At 36.7% G+C, this 17,854-nt stretch overlaps 1 protein-coding gene across 1 annotated transcript; it reads left to right on the top strand.

The window, feature by feature from the left end:
• LOC133334704 (alpha-tocopherol transfer protein-like) lies at positions 1–17,854 on the top strand. The gene is made up of 6 exons (XM_061543035.1): positions 1–102; positions 15,190–15,349; positions 15,412–15,493; positions 17,187–17,492; positions 17,597–17,733; positions 17,803–17,854. The coding sequence occupies exons 1-6, from the start codon at positions 12–14 to the stop codon at positions 17,852–17,854; spliced, it is 828 nt and encodes a 275-aa protein (XP_061399019.1). The 5' UTR covers positions 1–11.

The raw sequence follows: 17,854 nt of genomic DNA, 5'->3' as shown, positions 1-17,854 counted from the left end.
ACGACGTACTCATGGAATTAGTGGGGGATAATGAACAAGAAGCAATCTTGGATTCACTGCAAGAATGGTTTGAAGAAAATCCAAAATTTCCAAATAAAATTGGTAAGTTGCCAAAAGAAAAACGCCAACGACAACAAAAAGAAAGGTCTAATAAGATCTGTGTTTGGGATTGCCATTCATTGTTCGGTGTTTTAAAAACAATTCAAGACATGATGTTTGAATGTTTTATGTGTAATAAATTCAATTTATATGTGTGCGACTTAATTCTGATGTAAAATTCAGATAGTATATATTTACCAGAAAAATGTGTTAATTACTTAGGCACAGTGGGATATTTAAGAAGATAGAGTGGATGATTTGATTTCAAAGCCTTTGGAAGAACGTTTTAATCCGCAGTAATATAAAATCGTAAAATAAATGAAAGTTCATTGAATGTATTGAAAACAATTTCCGACATAATCATCGGGAATTTCGTGATATTTTGATAATAAATATGGCCTGTAGAGCGGCTAGAAAATCAAACTTCGAATAATATTAATGAATTCAAACCTAATGAAATATTTTCGGTTATAGCAAAAGCATTTGAAAAGGTTATTTACGATTAAATGTCGTCATAACATGAGGGGAAGAAAAGTATATTTGATGGTCAGTTTCAATTTAAAATTGGCCCGTATAATATATTTGTCATTCCGAATGCAACTCCTCGAAATACTCATCTGAGCTCCATAAAGTATATATAATCTCCATTAGAATAACATTCTAGTCGATGTAGCCATGTCTGACCATCCGTCTGTTGAAATCAGAGCAAGCAAAAGTGAAGATAGAGCTTCGAAAAAAAAAATAACAGAATATGGGGGTTATTCTGTATTTTGAGCAAATTTTCCAACCCAAGCACTTGTCATTTTAAAATCTGATCGTGTAGAAAATCTTCCCACTAAAAATTATCTATATTGGCCCACTTTTCAGGGTAGTCCCCAATATTCGCTATTTTTTTTTAATTTTGGTCACCTTTTTCAACTTAATTAGATTTAATTTGATATATCGGATGCTCAATAGATAGAAGATTGACTAAAGCTTCATGGTAGACAAAAGAAGACCTCCTAATATTCGTAATTTTGTATGTTTTTACACCCTTTTCAACTTACTCAGCTGTTATTTAGTATTTTGGGTTCACAGTGTGTAGAAAATTCTAACAATTAAAAAAGTGTTTTTCTAACAATTAAAAAAGTGTTTTTTTATAATAAAATATTTTGAAGACCTCCGCAAACCATGGGCTGAGGGTATACATTTGTGGGTAATGTATACCCTCAGCCCATGGTTTGCGGAGGTCTTCAAAATATTTTATTACAAGCTTTATACAAGATATATCTTTTTATCAAAGAGGTTTCGGTTTTAATGTTGATTAAATCGGTTATTCAATTCCATTGTGAGGAGTGTGGACCAATGGATCCCATTTACGGACCTGATCTACTTTTGGTATAGGTTTCGCCGATTTTCCCGTATTCGATTAATCAACTTTTTGTAGTGAAAAGTATAAAAGTCGAAGTAGACTTATGGTCTTTGAGGAAATCGCAAATTACTCGATTTTGCATTAATCGGTAAAAGTCGAAAATCAAATGCGAAAAGTCTAAATATCGACTTTTTGTCAGCGCAAAAATCAAAAGATCGAATAGTCGACTTTTGCGCTCTACTACGTATCTCTAGTTTGGTAAAGATATTAGGCTGTGGAAAGTTTGGTTTAAATCTGATATTTAATTTCATTTTGGCCTTTTGTGGGGGAGGTACCAGAAAAGTAGTGGACCAATGGGTCCCATATTTGGACTTGAGCTAGGCTTAGTAAATGTAATACGTTGTACAAAGTTTGATTCAAATTGTATAGTTCGTTTGTATGATATTATAACATTAGTTTTTAGCACAATTTGTACCATTTTGTGGGGTGGATAATAGAAATAGTGGACCGATATTCCTCATCTTCGAATTTAAACTAAGTTTGGAAGAAATATTACAATGTGCAAGGTTTGAACGAAATCGGTTGCTCCTTTCGAGACTTATCGTAGGCGCACCAGTCAGCCAGACGGACGGACTTTTATAAATCGATTCCAAATTGGCTGAAACAGTTTTGTTCTAAAGAAACATGGGGTGTAAAACCAATATTTTGATCTGGCATATTTTTTACCGGACAAAGTGTGTATGCCCTCATTAGCCATAAGACTGAGTGTATAAAAATTATATATGTATATCGGACATATTTGTAGTGTATCCCCCACATAACCCTACATCCTAAATTTCAGTGTTTTAGGGATCTCGAATACGTGGTTCATCAAAATTAATTTTAATTTTATATTTTTGATTCTCATTGAATAGAAAAAAATTATGAATGTTGACCTAAGTTTCTGGGTAACCAAATATAAGGGATATTTGGTATTTTTGGGCGTTTGGACACGGCTTTTCAAAATAATTGGGTCTAATTTGATTTCTAGGTTCTCATAGGATATCACATCTTCGTACCAAAAACGATAGCACTCCATTTTCGGTATCTTATGGCTTTATGGCCACATATTCCCACCATTGTCGCCATAATTTTATTATAAAAGATTCTTAGCTTACCTACATACAATATACAGTGAATTTTTAAAATAGATAAATTTTTATATAAGGGTAGCTTCCATTATCATTATTTTGTGTTCTATTTTGGTATTGTCCTCCACCTCTCCCGTTTTTCCATTTTTGCCACCGTTTGACTACTGTTTCTATTGCTAACAACCACCGTCTCTCCACTCATTCGATTGTGGTTAGTTTGGCTTTCCATTGTTTCTTTATTTTAGACAATGTTGTTGATCTCTGCATTATGTTATAAAATTCGCATATGTATTTTCCAAATTATTTCGATATAAATGCCAATTACAATAAATCAAACAAGAAGAAAACATTAACACAACAAATATTTTCTATGCCATAGAAAACCACTCCAATTTTGTTTTTACTTTCTCTTATAAGAAACCAGTATTTAAAGTTTTATGAATTGCATTCATAAAAATTCAAAAAAAATCGGACATTGACAACAATTTCTGAACACTATTCATATAACATAGGAATTATTAGTATTCTTTTTTTGTGGAACACAATCAGAGAATAGCATTCAGAGGATAAAGAACATACTACCACAAAATAGAAGTATTTAAAGTTTTATGAATTGCATTCATAAAATTCAAAAATTCGGTCATTGACAACAATTTCTGAAAACTATTCACATAAGATACGAATTATTTATTTATTTATTATTTTTTTTTTTTTGTGGAACATAAACAAAGAATAGCATTCAGAGGATAAACAACATACTACCACAAAATAGAATAACATAGTCCCCACATAATGTTTTCGACCTATTTAAGGACTTTTGAATGCATTCCGCGGGTATAAAAATTTCGTGCCGGCCCTATTGATATGAAAATATTAACTGACATTTTTTATACACTCCAGGTACATATACTGGATTTAATTTCGGGCCAGAGCTCGAAAAATGTATTTTTAAAATTCTTAATCAGAAAAACTTCTATGTCGATTGATCTATTTTCCTCTGTTTGCCTAGTCAAATCACAATAAAGACATTATTTTGAAAAATTTGCCCTATGGTCATTTTCTAATAGAAGTCATTGTAATTTTGTATTCCGGCTCTTGGTGACAAATGAACTTATTCGCAGAATATTTGCAATACAAGTCTCGGTTCCGCCATAAGAGTTTCTATCCTGTTTTCGATTTGTTGATGGTCCATCTGTGATTTTGTATCATTGTAATTTTGTATTCCGGCTCTTGGTGACAAATGAACTTCTTCGCAGAATATTTGCAATACAAATCTCGGTACCGCCATAAGAGTTTCTATCCTGTTTTCGATTTGTTTGTGTCCTAATATTTAAAATGCGAATATTCATCATCTAAAATGGTTTTATTTCTTTTTCAAACTATACTCCAGCATGATTTATACCCCTTTTCATGAGGACAGCTATCGAAACACTTTTTTGCTTCGATTGAGAGCACTTCAAAACATAGTTTTTGAACGCTACAACAGCATTTCTTTGCGAAGAAAATGTTTGACCATGTATTTTTTCTTAATGTGCGCAAATAGTCGTTGGGCGCCAATTCAGCGATGTGCTGATCAAAAGGAGCTGATTTGTGCCAATGTGTAAAAGCTCGCATTTTCATGGTGTAAAATCGTCAAAATGTGCGGGATCCAACAAAAATAATATTATTATTGCGGCCAGGTGATTATACAATATCGAACGTATGCTGAATGAAATGTAAGATGCCTCTATTTCACGATATGTCAAACGACTCCCTGTGCTGTAATTGTCAAAAATCACACCACATATATTTTCACGAGTTAATTCATTGGGTCATGGGCGAAAGAAACCCACAAAATTCTTTGGAATATCGAGGGGATTGGAAAGAACACAAGATAAGCAAAGCTTAACGCTTAACAAAAAAGAAATCTGCAGAATGAAACGTATGTATATAGTCACCCATTCAGTGGTACTCCCAATTATTCTATATTTTGGGAAGTTTGGACACGTTTTTCAATCAAATGGGCTATAAACCACCCGAATATTCGGAATTTTTGGACATTTGAAACGTTTTTAAACCGAATTGACTGCAATTTGGTACTTTGAGTTTTTATTTGGTGACACATCTTCCTATCTAAGATTATCAATATTGATCGACTTTTACGATACCACCGAATTTCGGTATTTTAAGGAGTTTGGGCACATTTTTAGCTAAATTAGCTATACTTTAGTCGTATGAATTTTAATTGGATAGCAAATCTTCCTACTTTATTCGGATCGGGCGGATTAAACTAGGTTTTTAATAATTTGTATACCCTTTACCACACAGTGATACAGAAATAGGTTTTTAATAATTTGTATACCCTTTACCACACAGTGATACAGAATATGCATAGAATCACTTTCATTGTCGATTTATGCATATCCGTCCGTCTGTTGATGTTAAATTGTAAACAAAGTACGCAGGTCACATATATAATCCGATTTGGATGACAATCCCTATTGAAACTTCACCATCGGTTCTGACTTAGAAATAGAGTCCATATATTTTTTCGTCTGATTTCATGTAAATGGAGTACCAAAGCCCCTTTATTTTTCGATTCGCACTAAATTTTGTATAGCATGCTGAATCAAAGAACTTCCATAAATTATTATAATGAATAGATCAAATAACCATGATAATTCAAATATTTGAGGAATATTTTAATGTGATTACCGTTATAAAGTTATCATTATTTATTCTGCCACGCAAGGTGCTAAGAATAATGGTAAACAGTGCGTAATTTAAAAGCAGTACAGCAATTGATTTACGAGCTACAACTTATTTAAGTTCGAAAGAAAAGAAAAATGTTTGAAGAAATTTCTTTCAAACACAAACACAATATGTCGGTGTCGATTAGTTTCAATTTATTTTTAAATTAACCTCTATGTGAAAATGAATTGTAGAGCTCTTTCAATGAACATGAATCATCCTATTCTTCAATCAATAAAATCGCAACGTGTGGAGGTATGATTGGACAGTAGTTTGATAGGGGAATTTTTGTAAATTGAATGCATCTCAAACAAAAGAAATAGCCGGCAAATAAAGGTTTTTTATGTAAGAAATACTGATAATTATATTTTAGGGTTTTCTAATAATCAGTAGTCATTCATCCATCTTACGGAGGTTACACGTGCAGTGCACTTCTTATCGCCAACCCCATTCAAAATGCATTCCATGTCGAAATATTGTGTTTTTTTACACACTCTCTGCACCTATGAGTCAATAAATCCACCTATGCAAATATATTTGCAAATATTTACATTCATACGAACATTTATAATTATCGATTTGGTATGTTACTTTTTTCCTTATCACAGTTGTATAAATATTATTTTAACCCTTTCAGTGTCAAAGAAATTCTTTGTCGGAATAAAAATCTAAAATTTTGTACTTAAAATCATATGAAGGTCCAGAGTTTAGAAAAAAAAATCAATTCTTATTTTAACCCTCGGACAGTTTTGTCTATCTTTCAGCAAAAATAAAGACATCAACTGTAACGGTACATAGGATAACCGAAAAATGACAAAGGAAGAGAGTAATTTTAAATGTCGAATATATTCGACAAAAACACTGAAAGGGTTAATTGTTTTTTTTTTTATTTTCCATTCCTACTGCGTTTTTCTTTTGCAAATACAACCGATAATATTTCTTTTTTTTCTTATTTCAAAATACCGGCAATGATTTGTCAGAAAATAAAATATTGAATATAACAATTGCAATGACGTTGTATTTTATTATTAGTAATAATACCATGACTTTAAAAACAATGCAACTTTATCGCTAATTACAGTGGAGCGTAGGAAATAAAATGTAGATAGATAAAAGCACATGGGGAATATCGGAGACGTACGAGGTTTCATAAAATTAGACATTATTATAATTTTTTGATCAAAAAGTATTTACTTATTGATTAATAACTATCACGTCACTCGGAGGCCTTCTGGTCCATTGTAATCATACAAGGAAAAGTAGAATATACTATAGATGGAAAGAAGGGGAACAGAAACAGAAACAACAGAAGTTGAGATAAAAGAAGATCCACATGTTCAGGCATGCTGCCCCAGTCACTATAGATTTCTGATGGTATTGTAAATTGAGACAGACTCCATAGTAGAGTAGAAGGTTAGACGTGGCGGAAAGTTAACACACATTAGCCTACAACGCCTGCAGCCAAAAACCGGGCAGCGGCATAGGAAATGCTCGACCGTCTCATCCTCACAGTGCAGATCCTGTGCCCACAACATAATCGTCCCACTTAATGGTAAAGACCCTGATATAGCAATGTCCAGCAATAACTCCTGTCATTGTTATACCCTTCACCACACTGTGGTACAGGGTATCATGTCTTTGTGCATATGTTTGTAACAGGCAAAAGGAAACGAGATAGACACATGGTTCCTTTTGATAATATGCATATAATCACTTTTTAAGTCGATTTATGCATGTCCGTCTGTCCATGTTAAATTGTAAACAAAAGTACAAGTCGCATTTATTATCCGAATTGGATGAAATTTGGCATAGGTCACTTATTTGGCCCAAGGACTAACCCTATTGAAATTGGGAAAAATCGGTTCAGAATTAGATATAGCTCCCATCAGCAACATACACAGGATGTCATATCGGGGGGGGGGCCCGGTAGTACAAAATGAAAAAAAAACAAATTGTTGTTGCAAACATAAATTTACTGTGAAAAAAAATTCACTTCGAAGTCCCTATATATCTTTCGATTTGCACGAAATTTGGCAAAGCGTAATGAATTAGGTCTAGAATGATGTATGTTAAGTTTCCTGAAAATCGGTCAATATTTAGATATAGCTCCTATATATTTAGATATAGCTCCCATATATATTGTTACGTTCTTGGATTTTAGTTAATCCCGTGTAGACGTTGTTTTATTTCCCGATACAATTCGTACCAAATAAAACGCGGGTTCTTTCTGATTACGATTATTACAATGATTTTATTCACACAACTTTACTTTGCACTTTACTTTACTCGACGGTTTCAATTCGCGATCTGATTCACAACTAACTCACTGCCTTTCCATTTCCTCTATTTATATGAGCCTCGCTTGTCGCTACAGAAGTTTCTAGACGATCTGGTAACGCCTAGATCACGAACAATCTACCAGTGCAACAAACACACATACAAACTTACATTGAGTAAACAATAACAACAACACATATACAGGCGAGGGGGTAACAAAGAAAGAGGAATTAAGCGATCATCAATGATGACGTTTAACAAGAATTGTACGACAATAACAAAATAGAAAATGAAAGAGGAAATGGAAGGATGTAGAAAAATCTATACAGTAGTTGTTGTTGTGAAGTTATTCAAATAAACTGCGTAGTAGAAATTTACGTTACAATTCAAATTCTTAAATTAACGGAATTAATCTAAATTAACTTAAATCTAAAGTTATATTCGTAACATTGCCCCCGCTTAAGCCTGTTCGTCCCGAATAGGCACAGTTCCCGTTCCGTAGGGGGCCAGCCGCTCCAAATGTACAACTTTCATCTTCGACCTGGGACTGTCACTCCTCTGGATGCGATAAACGACGTCATTTATTTTCGTGACAATCTTGTAGGGTCCTTCCCAGTGCGTTTGCAATTTGGGGCAAAGTCCTTTCTTTCGTTGTGGGTTGAACAATAGTACCAGTTGCCCTTCTTGGAACCCATCGGTATTTGCCGCTCGATCGTACCTTGCCTTCATGCGGTTGCTAACCATTTTTATTCGATGGCGAACTGCATCGTGGACTTTACTAAAAGAGTTTTGACTGTCTTCATCTTGGTTCACATCGTCGTTTGGGGTAGCACCGAATATCAAATCACCAGGTAGCTTTAATTCATTTCCGAACAGAACTTTGGCTGGAGTCCGGGATGTGGAATCATGAATGGCCGATCTATAAGCCAGTAAAAACTTTGGAATATGCTCATCCCAGTCTCGTTGGCCACTGTCCACCACTTTCCGTAGATGTTCTTCCAGGGTGCGATTAAATCTTTCCACCATGCAATCTGATTGTGGATGTAGGGGCGTCGTTCTGGTTTTCTTGATTCCGTAGGAGTCACACATTTCCTTGAAGATCGCTGATTCAAAATTCCTACCTTGATCGGAATGAACCTCAGATGGAACACCATAACGACAAATCCAATTTTTGCTGAACACATCCACAATGGTCCTGGCTTCTTGATTTGGGATAGCATAAACCTCTGGCCATTTACTGAAGTAATCCATGACCACTAAGACATACCGGTTCCCAGAGTCGCTTGTGGGGAACGGTCCAGCTACATCCATTGCGATTCTTTCAAAAGGGGCTCCTGAATTATACTGCTGCATGTAGCCTCGACTCTTCCGTGTTGGACCTTTAGCTCTTATGCACCTTTCACAATTGGCGATCCAGTCGGCAATGGATTTTTGACAGCCGACCCAGTAGAATCTCTGCTTTACCTTTTCAGCGGTCTTTGCTATGCCAAGATGTCCTCCACTTGGCCCATCGTGAAACTCCGACAAGACATCTCTTATTTTGGAGTCGGGGACGACGATCAAGTTCCGGTGAGATTTACCGTCCTCACTTTCCCATTTGCGATATAAACAACCATCTATTATAAGTAGACTGTCCCACTGGGCCCAATAGGATTTTAAAAGAGGGCTTTCGGAGGTAATTTCTTTCCGACTAGGTCGCTTGCCCGTTTCTATGGCCGAAATTATTTTGCCCAGAATGGGATCTCTTCGTTGTTCCGTCGACCAATCTTCACCCGACTCAAACTGCAATCGTCGGACATCAACGATATTCTCTTTGCACTCGGCCTTTGAGCAGTGCCTGTATTCTACCTTGCATGGCCGACGAGACAGGGCATCAGCATTACCGTGTTTTCCGCCTTTTCTGTGCTCGATTCTGTTTAACGGTGACTCATTGGTGGACTGTTGAGCCATTCTTCTACCATCTTTCGTTGGAGGTGGTGACGATGACCTGGATCGTTTGCGCTTAGCTCTGCATTCGCGCGCAATATGACCTGCTTTATCGCAGTTGTAGCATCTAACCCTGGGCTTAGTCATCCCTACTAACTTTGTTTCTTCTATTACCCGCCTCATGGCGTCCTTGATCAAGTTAACGAGATATTTGTGTTCGCAACATTCGGTCTCCAGTTGGCTAATCTTGTGGGTCTGGGGCTTAACAATCATTCTTGCCGTCTCTTGGGCAAGGGCAAACGACACAGTTTCGGCAAACGACGCTTTTGGTGACGCATATGTTGCACATTTAATCTCAGGGTCACGTATGCCATTCACAAAGGTTTCGATTTTCATACGTCTCCTGGATACGACATTAGCACCAAACGTTCCACCTCAGCTGCAAAGTCTTGTAACGTCTCGTTTGCCCTCTGTACTTTTCCCCTTAGTTCCATAAGGTAGATGTTTTGTTTATGTTCGCCACCGTACTTACGTTCCAGTGCAGCAATAACATCTTCATAGTTGTTCCTAGAAGCGACAGGAATGCTCTGTATAACATCAGCAGCACTGCTCTTCAATGCCAGAAGTAGTGCAACCGCTTTGTCGCTGTCGTTCCACGAATTTCTAGAAGCCACTGTCTCGAACTGTAACTTGAAAACATTGAATGACGTAGAGCCGTCGAATACAGGAGGTTTAATTTTTAGTGTGGTATCAGGAACTCGCACCGGACCACCCTTAATTTCCAGTTCCGACATTTTCTTCTCCAGATTCGTAACCCTGTGGTCGTTGACCAGAAATTTCTCATCCACAGACAGAATCTTCTCGTCAACCGACTGCACTTTCTTATCCAACTCTTTAATTTGGACCTCCACGGTTTCCACTCTCCTTCCAATAACTTCTGTAATGTTCTCGAGTTTCTCGTTCATTATTCTCGAATTTTCATCTAACTTTCTGGAATTCTCTTCGAACATTCGTCTCGTGTTTTCTTCTGACTTTCTGGAATTCTCTTCGAACCTTCTGAAATTTTCCTCAAACATTTTGGCCAGCATTTCTCTGAAATCGTCACCCTTGGCAGCTACTGACGAGACTTCCCCACCGTTGGATTCGCCCATTTCCGATAAATCCACTTCATCCTTACTGTCAAACTCATATGTATCGATGTTCATACCACGGCGCTCGAACTCATCCAACAGACGTTTTTGTAGCTCAGCCTTGTTGCCAGTAGAAGACAATTCCAATTTATTGAGCTCCTTCTTTAAGTCTTCCACTCGTAGGTCCTTAAATTTCATCGTAGTATTATCGTAATCCCACTTCTGACACCAATAACAAAATAGAAAATGAAAGAGGAAATGGAAGGATGTAGAAAAATCTATACAGTAGTTGTTGTTGTGAAGTTATTCAAATAAACTGCGTAGTAGAAATTTACGTTACAATTCAAATTCTTAAATTAACGGAATTAATCTAAATTAACTTAAATCTAAAGTTATATTCGTAACAATATTTTCGTCCGATTTAATGTAAATGGTGTACCAAAGTCCCTATATATCTTTCGAATTGCTCGAAATTTGGCATAGCGTAATGAATAAGGTCTAGAATGATGTATGTTAAGTTTCCTGAAAATCGGTCAATATTTAGATATAGCTCCTATATATACTTTCGTCCGATTTAATGTAAATGGTGTACCAATGTCCCTATATATCTTTCGATTTTCACGAAATTTGGCACTGCGTAATGAATTAGGTATAGAATGATGTGTGTTAAGTTTCCTGAAAATCGGTCCAGATTTAAATATAGCTCCCATATGTATTTTCGTTCGATTTAATGTAAATGGTGTAGCAAAGACCCTATATGTTTCGATTTGCACGAAATTTGGCACAGCGTACTGAATTAGGTCTAGAACGATTTGTGTTAAGTTTCCTAAAAATTTGTCCAGATTTAGATATAGCTCCCATATATATTTTCGTCCGATATAAAGTACCCATATTATCTTTCGATTTGCACGATTTTGCATAGCGTACTGAATTAAGAGTAGAATGATGTGTGTTAAGTTTCCTAAAAATTTCTCCAGATTTAGATATTTAGCTCTCATATATATTTTCGTCCGATAGATAAATGGTTCACCAAAGACCCCAAGGTAGGCCGATTGACAAAAAATTTGGCACAACGTACTGAAGTTAATATAACCTACGACCCGAAACGACCCGCGTCTTACTCGGCTGCTACAACTACAACCGGTTCAAGAATCGAGACTTTTAATCAATTCCGCTGCCTACTAAATCGCGAAGATTTCAGCCTGGAATTTTGTAACCTGTAAAAGTACTCCACACTTAGTCTTCACAATAGACACCAGCCTCAGTTCCGTTGTCCATCTTTAAGTCGTCTGCATTAAAAGCCAGACCGCCCAGACGAGGTTTACTACGGTTCCAGTCGTCTCAACTAAGGATAACAACGTCTACATCGTCAAATCTTAAGATATATAGTCGCTTAGTTCCCCACATTGGTTCACGTTGATTCCATAGGCACAATTTCACATAGAGCACTACGTGCTGCCTGACACATAACTTTGAGACCCAGAGACCTTAAGTTCAGCATTGCGTTCAGAGCAGCTAAGTGCAGCCGCTCTAGTTATCACAATCGAGGCTGTTTTTGCATCTTGTCTATTTTTCGAGATGTCGACTTTTTGTAAAGAGAGTGCCAAGTGATCCATAGAAGGCTTTTAGGCTCACCACAGTGTTAATACGCCCAGCATTTCTCTATAGAATTGTTACATGAATAATGTGCAATTAACCCCCTATTCGCCCTCTCCTCAGCATTCCTTTCATGGTTGAAAGTCAGTCTAGGTATATGTTCCACATATGCGGACCATGCTATGCTATACAAAATACAAAAACTTGGACCGATAATGACAATTTTTGGGGAGAACTCGAAATATATAATTAGAGCCAATTTAGTTGAAAATGACCCCAAACGAAAAAATGAGGTGTACAGTTAAATGGGTTTTACCCCAAAACATGGGTCAATATTGATCTCTTTTTTGGGACATTTTCTACCCAGTCTTTGGCTAATGAGGGTATATATATTTTAATTCCGCAAAAATTGGCCTCATCGAAATATAGTTTTTAGTCCCAATGTTTTTTTTTTTTTTTTTTTTTGACCAAATCCGTTTCAGATAATTTGGAGTCGATTTACAATCGCTAGTGCGCACAATAACTGTCGAAGAGAGTAGCCGATTTAATCCAAACTTTGCACATTGTGGTATATCTTCCAAACTTAGTTCAAGGGCCGATATTCCGTCCAATTCTTCTGGTACATCTCCTAAAAAGTTCAAAATTGTGCAAAAAAAATAATTTTATAATATCATGCGAACGGACTATCCGATATGAACTACACTTTGTACAACCTACACAAATGGTCAACATTTTCAATATTTATAAATCCAATATCAGGCTAATGGAATGTCCTATTTTAACCAAACTTTGCACAATTTATTGTCTTTACAAGTCTTGATCAAGTCCGAAGATGGGATCCATTGATCACCTCCATCTGGTACCTCCCCCATATATTGTCAAAATTTTCAATATTTATAAATCCAATATCAGGCGAATGGAATATCTGATTTCAACCAAACTTTGTACAATTTATTATCATTACTAAACCTAGATCCAAAGGTGGGTCTCATGGGTCCACTCTTTCTGGTCCCTCGAAAACAAAACGGTCAAGATTGTACTAAAAAATTATTTTATAATAACCAAGCCTAGATCAAGTAGGAGGATGGGACCCACTGGCCCTCTCCTTCTGGTAACTTCCCCACAAATGGTTAACATTTTCAATATTTATAAATTCAATACCAGGCGAATGGAATGTCAAATTTGAACCAAACTTTGCAAAATTTATTATCATTACTGAGCCTAGATCAAATCCAAAGATGCGACCCGTCTGCCCTCTCCTTCTGGTACCTCCCCCACAAAAGGTCAATATTTTTTGATCTGGTTTTCTAGATGCTCGATAGGACGCTACTATAAGTCGAACATGACAAATTTTACTCCAAGAAGGGGATCTGGACAGCTAATTTGAATTTCTGTTTTGATAATGACCGATGAATATTAAAATCAACCAGGTCTAATCGGATCAGATGCTACAAATATCGCCAAATATTGATCCACCGAAAGTTAGAGTTCCGTGGTTTTTGTATCGGGTTAATTGTCGGTGAAAGTTCTTTCCTGAAAATATTGAAAGAAATATTACAATGTAATGGAAAATATATTTATTATTGATTAGGAAATGGGATTTTAAGAGGGTAGCCGGAGAAATTATTCCACCTCTATTGGCTTTAGCCATAAGTCTATGGGCAATAAATAGACTTGTAGGTTCGGATGGACAATTAAATAAATGTTGTGTATTGTGAGGGCTTAGTTGTGCCAGAATCGAACAGGTTTGCCTAGGAAAAACATCTCACAGTCTGAAATTGAAGGATGATGTTAGAGTAGGACTTTGTTGCATCTGTAGTAATTTATGGCTCGTTATCTGGGCACACCCGGTTGCAATTTGGAGCGTATTATTTTGTGTAGTTTGCATGAATCTCTATTATGTGTCGCTAAGGAAAGGATGGAACGACCTATGATCTTGTATGTCGTTATCAACGTTTCTTTATCTTTGTCCCAGGAGATGCCAGCCAAAGCTTTCATAACTTTATTCCTAGCTTTCACCTTCTGTTGAAATGCGAAAAGACCGCCCAAGGATTATTGGATTATGGACGAAGGTGATGCGCATACCTTCGATGGAAATATATTGACTTCTCGTGTCCAGGAAGTGAAAAGTGGAACAGTAAACTTTGCAGTGGATGCGCTCCCGGAAGAAGTTCGTGAGAGAGAGAACACCACCATGCTGTACTCCCATTTCATCTTTCGATATTTGGATTTTTGGCCACGGAACTCAAGAAAGGCTTGCCGACCATATAGGTAGTTTAAAAGTTAACGATTGATATCACTCGGAATGATCGAACGTATTGAATGCCTTGGATAAATCTAAGGATGCCACAATAATCCGTTCAGATTGTCGTCGCTGATTGAGACCGTTTGCAATCTTAGAAGTAATTTCTTGCAAAACCATTGTTGTGCTATATATTTCCCTGAAGCCATGTTGTTGGGTAGCAAGAACGAAATACTGTTTCAGGGACGGTAGCAATAGAGACTTTAAAACATTGGCTACTGGTGAAAGAAGGTGGAATTCCTCACTAGTAGCGGATTTTTCTGGTTTTCGAATTGGAATAATCCGATCGACTATCCAAGCGTCTTTAACATGAACATTTTGGTATCAGAATTTTGAACCAGATAGACTCTTAATTGTAGAATATTTTTACTATAGAATTCCATATAGAAATTAAAAATCGATGACGTGCAGTATTACTATAATACTTATAATGTGTTGGACTATCACGCTATATAGATTGTGATTTTATACATGAACTTCATGCCTACCTAAATTGTATTTTATTATTCCGAAAGTTTTTCTTATAATCTAAAATATACAGCTATTAATAATAACATATAGATTCGATTTACATAAAACATAAAATGTATCCCATCAAACAACAATAAATTTCAATATTTCCTTCAAAATTTTTATTTTCTTTTACAGATCGTGTTCTACTGACCCGTTTTTACTACTGCATGCACAAAGATGAGGAAAAGACGAAAAAATTATTAGAAACTAACTACACAATGAGGCTGGCAAATGCATATATATTTACAAATCGGGATCCAACAGATCAGGATACGAAGAACACCATAGCCATAGCGTAAGGATTTTATACAGAATTTTTAATATTATTACCAAAACTCACATTCAAATTCTTTTCAGAGATATTGTGCCACTACCGGGTCTCACAAAGGAAAATTATCGGATTGTTGTACATCGTTTAAATAATCCCGATGCGAATTTGGTAAGACTTGAATACTTATTTTCATTATTAATTTGTATACCCTACACAACTATGTTGTTAGGGTATTATAGCTTTGTGCAGCCCCAAAAGTTTGTAACGCCGCGAAATATTGCTTCTAGATCCACCTTTAAGTATACCGATCGTCATATCTCGACTAGCTGAGTCGATCTAGACATGTGTTCCGTCCGTCCGTCCATTATAATTTGTAAACACGATACAGGCCACAGTTATGGACCAATCTTCACGAAATTTTGCATGTAGGATGGGTTCTGGTGAATGAAGACCCCTATTGTTTTTTTGGTAAAGATAGGTTAATATTTAGGGGATGAAATGGACCAAATACTAAATTTTTGTCGGGTTTTCTGGTCGCTCCAGAGACCGCAATTATGGCCCGAACATCGTGAAATTTTACATGGAGAAGGGGATACAGGACGCAGATACTACCCGTGCTATTATATGGATCAGAAGCATGGGTACTTGCGCAAGCAGATGAGGCAGCGCTTGGGGTGTTTGAGAGAAAAATTCTCCGAAAGATCTACGGGCCGATCTGCGTCGACGGTGAATATCGGCGTCGAATGAACCATGAGCTCTACAATTTATACGCGGACATCGACATAGTCAGTCGTATTGAGCTGCAGCGACTACGGTGGCTAGGCCATGTTGTGCGGATGAATGAAGATGCCCCAGCTCAAAAGGCATATAAAAATGAGCCTACTGATGGTTCCCGTAGAAGGGGAAGGCCACGAATTAGATGGAAAGACCAAGTAGAAAACAACATCTTGGAACGTGGTCTTCCAAATTGGTGGACTCGCGCACAAGACCGACGCGCTTGGAAATCTTTTTTAAGCTCGGCTTATGGAACAACCGTTCTGTAACAAGCCAGCTAAGTAAGTAAGTAAGTAAGAAGGGGATAGGGCCAAAGAATAAGCATGCCTGTTTTGATAAAAATCGGTCAATATTTAGCGGGTCAAATGGACCCTGACTTTTGTGTGAAAAATTACAAAATTTGGATTCTATGGCGTATATATTTACGCCTAGTAGGCATAGACCCGAGAAGTTGATAGTATATCGAAGAGGAGTGGCTGACCTTTAATATGATACCAATTATATGGATGTATGTACTCTGATGTGGGAGTTATACGTAATTCGGTAAAGCTGACTATGTGCATAGTATTACTATTACTCCATTAGAAGACGGAAATGTCGCGCTGATCGCTTTGAAATTGTACATGAAGTTCCGATAAATCAAGGACGACGCCTATGAACCGAAAACTTTAATTTTGTCAGATTTTTTAGTCGTTCTAGTGTCAATTATTATATGCAGAACATCACATATTTTACACGGTGAAGAGGATCTGACCAACTACTTAGAGCGGCTGTTTAAATGACGATCGGTCAATATTCCGAGGGTCAAATCAACCAAAACCTAAAGTGACCAATTTTTTATTTTATGGCGTAAAAATTCACTTCAAGAAAACAATTTTTGGAAAATATGCCAGGGTTAGAAAGTGGAGTTGTTGATCTATAATCGGTAAATGGGTGCAAATATCACGAAATATTGCCCAGGCTCAGAATATAGAACCGCAGAAAGTTTGCTTTTCGTGGTAGTTGTGTTGGGTATCATATGGTCGGCCCCGTTCGACTATACTGCTCTGCTCACTGGTTTAATATTTAATTTATTCTATGTTCTTAGATGCATCATGCCGAAGACACTAAAACCTACATAATGCTGAACGACTGCCGTTTCAGTTTACCGGATGCCGTGGTCGATGGTGTCCCCGTCCTCTCAGCTGGTGATGTTCACATTAGTGATATGTCATGTCACAGTATGGCTCACATGCGCCGCATGTCATTGCGTATTTTACGAACAATGTTGAAATTTGTACAGGAGGCCTATCCGGTGCGAATTAAGGCCATCCACATGGTCAATTGTCCGTCTTATATGAATAAAATATTGGCATTCATAAGGCCATTTGTTAGTAAAAGGGTTTTTGAATTGGTAAGTCGGAAATGTCTATAGGTATTGTGGAATACACAAATTTCCCCAACATCTGTGCAGAGTTGGATAAAATATTTGACTGAATTTCTATTTCTAAATTACAGATGCACTTCCACACATCGGGTATAGAGAGTCTCTATGAATTTATACCCCAGGAGATGCTACCGGAAGAATATGGTGGCTCTGCAGGAAAATTGGAAGATCTGAAAGCCAAATTTTTGGAAACAGTTTTAGAAAAGAGGTAAAAGATTCTAAAACTAAAAATAATAATGATACAAAATAATTAATAATAATCTAAATCTTGTTACAGAGATTATCTTATGGATCCACAATATTGGGAACTTGACGAGGATGATGATTAA

The sequence above is a fragment of the Musca vetustissima genome, unplaced genomic scaffold (assembly GCF_032173495.1).
Source record: "Musca vetustissima isolate MV318-11 ecotype Yass unplaced genomic scaffold, APGP_CSIRO_Mvet_v1 utg15206, whole genome shotgun sequence".
In the NCBI taxonomy this organism is placed as follows: domain Eukaryota; kingdom Metazoa; phylum Arthropoda; class Insecta; order Diptera; family Muscidae; genus Musca; species Musca vetustissima.
Note: the sequence above shows the minus strand (reverse complement) of the source record. Positions and strands in the feature narration are given on the sequence as shown.

Coding starts and splice junctions, on each gene's coding strand:
- LOC133334704 (XM_061543035.1), top strand. CDS start 12: ATGGAATTAGTGGGGGATAATGAACAAGAAGCAATCTTGGATTCACTG. Junction 15,350..15,411: donor AAGAACACCATAGCCATAGC/GTAAGGATTTTA, acceptor AATTCTTTTCAG/AGATATTGTGCCACTACCGG. Junction 17,493..17,596: donor GTAAAAGGGTTTTTGAATTG/GTAAGTCGGAAA, acceptor TCTAAATTACAG/ATGCACTTCCACACATCGGG.